This window comes from Athene cunicularia (genome assembly GCF_003259725.1).
Source record: "Athene cunicularia isolate RWA chromosome 10 unlocalized genomic scaffold, athCun1 chr10_part1, whole genome shotgun sequence".
In the NCBI taxonomy this organism is placed as follows: domain Eukaryota; kingdom Metazoa; phylum Chordata; class Aves; order Strigiformes; family Strigidae; genus Athene; species Athene cunicularia.
In genome coordinates this window covers 16,593,267-16,598,701 of record NW_020799112.1, presented here as the reverse complement: position 1 = coordinate 16,598,701, position 5,435 = coordinate 16,593,267, and the positions used below count along the sequence as shown (strand labels likewise).

Sequence of the window (5,435 nt, the reverse complement as noted above, 5' to 3'; positions counted from 1 at the left end):
CAGCACCGCTCCCCGCGGGGCACCTACCCCCACCCAGCGGGCAGCTCTCCCGCCGGATGGGTCGAGGGTGGAGGAGAGGAGAGCATCGAGCGGGCTGGAGAAGCTTCTCCCGCTGCAGTGACACTACTGCCGCCTGCTCTACTTACAGGATAAAATTAGCTGTGGGTTTTGAGCCCATCCACTCTTCAGGAGGGACTGGAGTTACCCTGGGAAGCCGGGCACACTATATAAATCAGTAACTCCGGCTAAAAATACGTTGGGTTGCCAGTTCCAAAGACTCTTCCACCAATTTATAGCATGAGTCAGCAGAAGAGGAGCTCCGCAGGAAGTGACTCTCTCCATCTCACAAGGTACCATGGCTTCTGCCAGAAACTTTTTGGGCTTATTCAGGCTTCACTTGACTGGACAAACGTGCAAGACACTGTTCACGTTCTGACAATCAACGGCATTTCTCACAGAACAGCCTCCTCTTAACACTGGACAAAAACCTGTTGTTTCGATTAAAAGCCTTTCTTTTTCCTCAGTGTAAACACTGATGCAGTTCCCTACCCATCTATCAAGTGAAGAGCCTGGAGCATGCAAGAGAAATAAAAACAAAACAAGGCTTAATAAATATTTCACAAGTGCAGATATGACACCTTGTTTGAGAAAACCCTTGCCCCATTCCAAACAAGCAACACCGCAAAGATCCAGGCCACAGTCAGCATTCCCTCCTGCACCCACAAAGTATCATCATAGTTACACAAGACTTACCTGGTTAGCAAGGTTGCCTTATAGAAAACATTTTCATACGTTAGTGTAAAATATTAAGCTAGAGAAAGAGCACTTGTGAGCATAAGCACATTCAGGTTGGTCTTGGACTTGTTGCAGGGGCAAAGAGAAAACACTCCTAGTTTCTGGTTCTTACCCTCATTCCTCCAGCCAGCACTGGAGTACCCTGCCTTCCCTTACTTCACTGACCGCCCGTACCACAAAATGGGAAAGTTCTAACTTCCCTAATACAGATTAATCAAGCCCAAAACAGTTGAGCATACTGCTTTACTGCAGATAGCACCCAACATCAGGAAAGTATTTACAACTAAGTACTCCCTTGCGCTGCGATACATACACCAAATGAGTATAAAACAAACCTCCAGGAAGGAAATTTAATTCCTCTAAAACAGTCAAACAGCACATTTTGTGTTACCTTCTATTTTAGATCTATCAATCACACCACAATTCCAAATATGACTGAAAAGCACCAATTCCTACAGTTGTAAGTTAGTAAGTATGAAACCCTACAAGAAGGGAATTAACAAGATTTACATAGTTTCCCCTATAGAACCTAAAATACAAGTTGAAAAAAACAGACCTTAACCCTTGCACCTGAATTCAGTGCCATGCGAGAGTCAGTACTGCTAGAAGCTATTTGAGTCCCCTGGGGATAACTCTGAGGCCACACTTTTTTGACCAAATGTTATCTAAGCAATCAAAACCAAGAACATGGTTCATGCAAATAAAATATACCAGTAAAGTGTCCTCCAAGTATCTCAGTAACCAATCTTGGAAAGCTTCAATTTAGAGCACATTAACTTTAGGCCCCTGAAAACAGCAGAATATCTTACCAACCAAACTGTGCTAGAAGAGGACGTGGCAACCCTAAAGTGAGTGTTATTGTTTGGGTACTTTCAGAAGGGGAGGAAAAAACCCAAAACACATTGTCCCAAAACTCTCCAGCTCTATACGCTGCCACAGAAGTCTAGCCACCTCGCAACTGGAACAGTGATGATATTTTTTATCATCAAACATCCCACACTTCAGCTCATGCTTCTGTTACACAGGCAACTAGCAGCTCCTTATCACTACAAGGGAAAAGTTTCATCCCTTTTTCTCCCCACCTTTCTCCTGCTAGTCACACAGTCTGGCCACCTCCCTCAGCCCAGCTCTGGTGCTCATCAGACCCTTCCACCTGCCTCTGAGTCACTGATCTGGCAGAAGTTTGGCCAGTTTCTGATAAACAAGAGCATGGCTTACCCAGAGCATAAGGGGAATGGCAAAGCAGATTCTCCTCTGTTCAGCACTAACCTCCTAGATTTGCTTACCTCATTTCATTTAAAAACAAATAAAACTCACAAAATACAAAACTATTTACACTAAGAATGCCCAGGAGTAATTTGCTATCCTCATTACAGAAGTAAAAATAAAAAAAAAAAATTATATCTGTGAGTGGGGTATCCAAAGTAGGTTCACAGTTGATATTACCTCACTGAACTAAAAACCATGGGTAAACACATCTGTATCTAGATGTTGGGAATTTGGACATGAAAAAATTGCTATTCAAGTTATCCCATGCTGAAGGAGACCTAGTGAAACATTGAAAAGCCTAATTTATAAGCACAGTTTCTGCACATAAACCACCTATTTTCCCTGTAAACACACATACATTTTGGCAAAAATGCAGAGGCACCATTTTAAGGTCCAGGCTCAATTTATGCCTTTGCTACTCTTACAATATCTGTAGCAATGCAAAAGAAAAAAAAAAAAAAGAAAATAGCAGATTGCAGCTGCAAGTACATTAAGCAGGGAAGCTTTGACAGCAGTGTAAAAAAGATTTAGTTTGCTGCCACTGAACTCCGCACTGAGGACAGTAACAAGAGAAAGCACCTGACTCTCATTTGACTATTGTAATCGTGGAACTGCTAAAAGGCCATTTGTTCTGTAATCTTACACATACAGAAGAGAGCAAGTTTGGAGCACTTGACAGCTCAAGAGATCAAGAACAGCGCCTTTCATCTTTAAGTCACCGGTTCAAACAGAGACCAGAATAGTAGTGATCAAAAGCCACATGTGATGGCTGTTTGGGGATTAGATGGAGAGATGGTTACTCACTGTCCAGTTCCCAATAGATCAGTGTGAACCACAAGAGCTCTCTTCACAATTTTGCACCTGTTTTTCAGTCTGGAATACATTTACCTCCTGGATTCTGTACACGTTAATAAGTAGCAAAGCAACTGAACTGCTGCATACACACACTGAACTTGCATTGTAGAAAAGGACTTTACCCTCTGGTTGTCAATTACGCACTACAACGTGCTGAATTTTTTGTTATTTTTAAATAATTATAGCTCTTACTTTTAGCTTATTTATTATTAGAGACAGCTTTAAAACCAATATTTAGCTTTTCAATTTCTTTTACACCCTCAGATGCGTTTATAAACAACAGTTATCATAAACTTGCTGCATAAAGTGTTTTTGGAAATATATCAATTTTAAAAGCACATTAGTAGAGGAATTTATGAACTCTGGAACTTGAAAAATTATTTTGAGACATTAGTAATAATTTTTGATCAAATCTAAACAACAAACTTCATGAGGGCCATGTCTATGTAAGGACGGGGGAAAAAGACAACCTGTGTGATGCAAGAAACATTCCTTTTCATATTCTTACACATTCTTCAATACATCAGTGTGCAGTTTCTAGAAAGTCAATTAACAATAGTGCCTCTCCAACCTGACTTTAGTTTTAAAAGTCTGCAGAAGTACCTGGAATTTCCAGGCTGGACAGGCAAGACGAAAACAAGTTCAGAGTGTATGTTGACTGAAGGTTCTGGAGCACAGGTTCACTGTCCTGCTACAAACACCACTAGCAAAAACAATCTTCTACACAACCCCAGCAATAGTGCTTCGTAGCATATTACTTTCTGAGAATGAAGTTGCTGATGAAAAGCTGAGATTCTAGAAACTTCGGTATCCTTAGGAGTAACTATGGATGCCCTTGCATACAAAGATTTCAACTTGCTATTCCAGGTGCCTAAAGAGAACAACATACCAGACTGATGAGATTCCAGTAATCTTGAAGAACTTTGTGATTTTTCTTGCTGCTTTCAATCCAAGATGTACTACCGCACCGCAATAACCAAATCTGTAAACAACAAAGAGGATCATGTGGTAAATACTGGGTCTTCATCAGAGAGGACAGGTTAGTGGTCTGGACAGCAGTACAGATGCACCAAACACGCTGCCCTGGAAGTTTTAGCAGGTATCTCAAACCACCCAAAGCTTAGCTACCCTGAGAACATTAAAGTTCATCCACATGTTAAATTCCAACTGCTTCCTTCTAGCAGGGAGTAAGCCGTTAAGAGAATCACTCCCCCCACCCCCCCTCCATTATCTCCTGGCCTATAAAGCTGCACATCCATAAGAGGTCTCAATCACTCTCAGCAGCTGCCACGTTGTTTTGGTTTGGGGCAGGGGGTTTTATGTTGGGGTTTTCGTGGGGTTTTTTGTGGGTTTTGTTGTTGTTGTTGTGTTGTTTGGTTTTTTTTTTAAATCAGGACATGGAATTGTATCTTGTACAGCTGCATCACCGAGGCCTCTAGTGATAGATGGCCACATAACTTGCTTCAGTCAGAGTCCTTGAGAAAGGATCTAGACATTTTAAAAGACTTTTCCTTGACATCAGATATCTCTTGGGTGAAAAAAAGTATACTACAGTTTACACTGAAGTCAGCATGTTCCAAGTACATTTATATGTAATCTATAATACTCTTTGTAGTTTAAATGAAGTATCTCAAATGCAAGTCATAGCCCATTCAGTATTTTAAAAAAAAAAAAATAGCTGCATAGTTATTAGCTGCCAAGAAAATGGAGCCAGAAGTTTGTATACTTACAATTCTCTCAGAAATCAGACTGATTAATATAGCTGTTACAAAAGGATACACTTTCACAGAAACAGGGATTACCTTTATCTGTAACCATAGCAACTTTTCAGTAGTTTGTGTTAATGCTACTCTCCTTCTGATAACTTGCCCCTATCTCTTCCAAGCTATTTGTGTAAGGTTTTGAATGTGCCATCTGAGACCATAAAGTATCAAGAAGTTGAAATGTAAACTTACATTCTTAGATCACACTCTTAAAAGTGTATTATGTAACCTACAATGTTGTTCATTTTTGCCATAAATTCATGATTAGTCGAGAAGTAAATTTATTTTAATCTGTTATTATTTTCACATGATTCATAGTTTTGTAAGACAAAAAATATTTTAAGAGGTATCCTATGAAATACATACAGGAGATAGTTTCTTCAGTAGCGAAGAATTTATTCTCCTCTATCTGGAAAGTAGTAAACCCAAGGAATCATACCACTGATGTGTCACAGACTTTGATATTCAGTATCATAAGGAACAAAAATCCTCCCAAAACACACTTCATAACAGATCAGAAAAGAGCCAGTCCCCTTGTTCTAGGTGAGGTGATAATTAATATAAAGAACAGATGTAGGTACCTGAGCACTAGATAAATAAAGCAGGCAGAATTCGAAGAGCAGAGCTATAAAAGTTAAAGGAGAGACAGGAAAGAGACTAAGGAAGGAATTGACATATTTGCTTCCTCAATTGTTGAGTTACCAGCATCCACAGTTCAGAAGAGGATTAGCACTCTGTGAAAGAAGTTATTTA

At 40.0% G+C, this 5,435-nt stretch overlaps 1 protein-coding gene across 1 annotated transcript in view; it reads right to left on the bottom strand.

The window, feature by feature from the left end:
* The window catches only part of ZFAND6 (zinc finger AN1-type containing 6), a 35,256-nt gene extending 31,328 nt beyond the window's left edge, over window positions 1–3,928 (bottom strand). Inside the window, exon 1 of the mRNA XM_026855905.1 lies at window positions 3,809–3,928. Within this exon, the coding sequence (XP_026711706.1) occupies window positions 3,809–3,924 (116 nt within the window). The 5' untranslated portion in view covers window positions 3,925–3,928. The remainder of the gene's footprint in view (window positions 1–3,808) is intronic.
* Window positions 3,929–5,435: the final 1,507 nt, after the last annotated feature.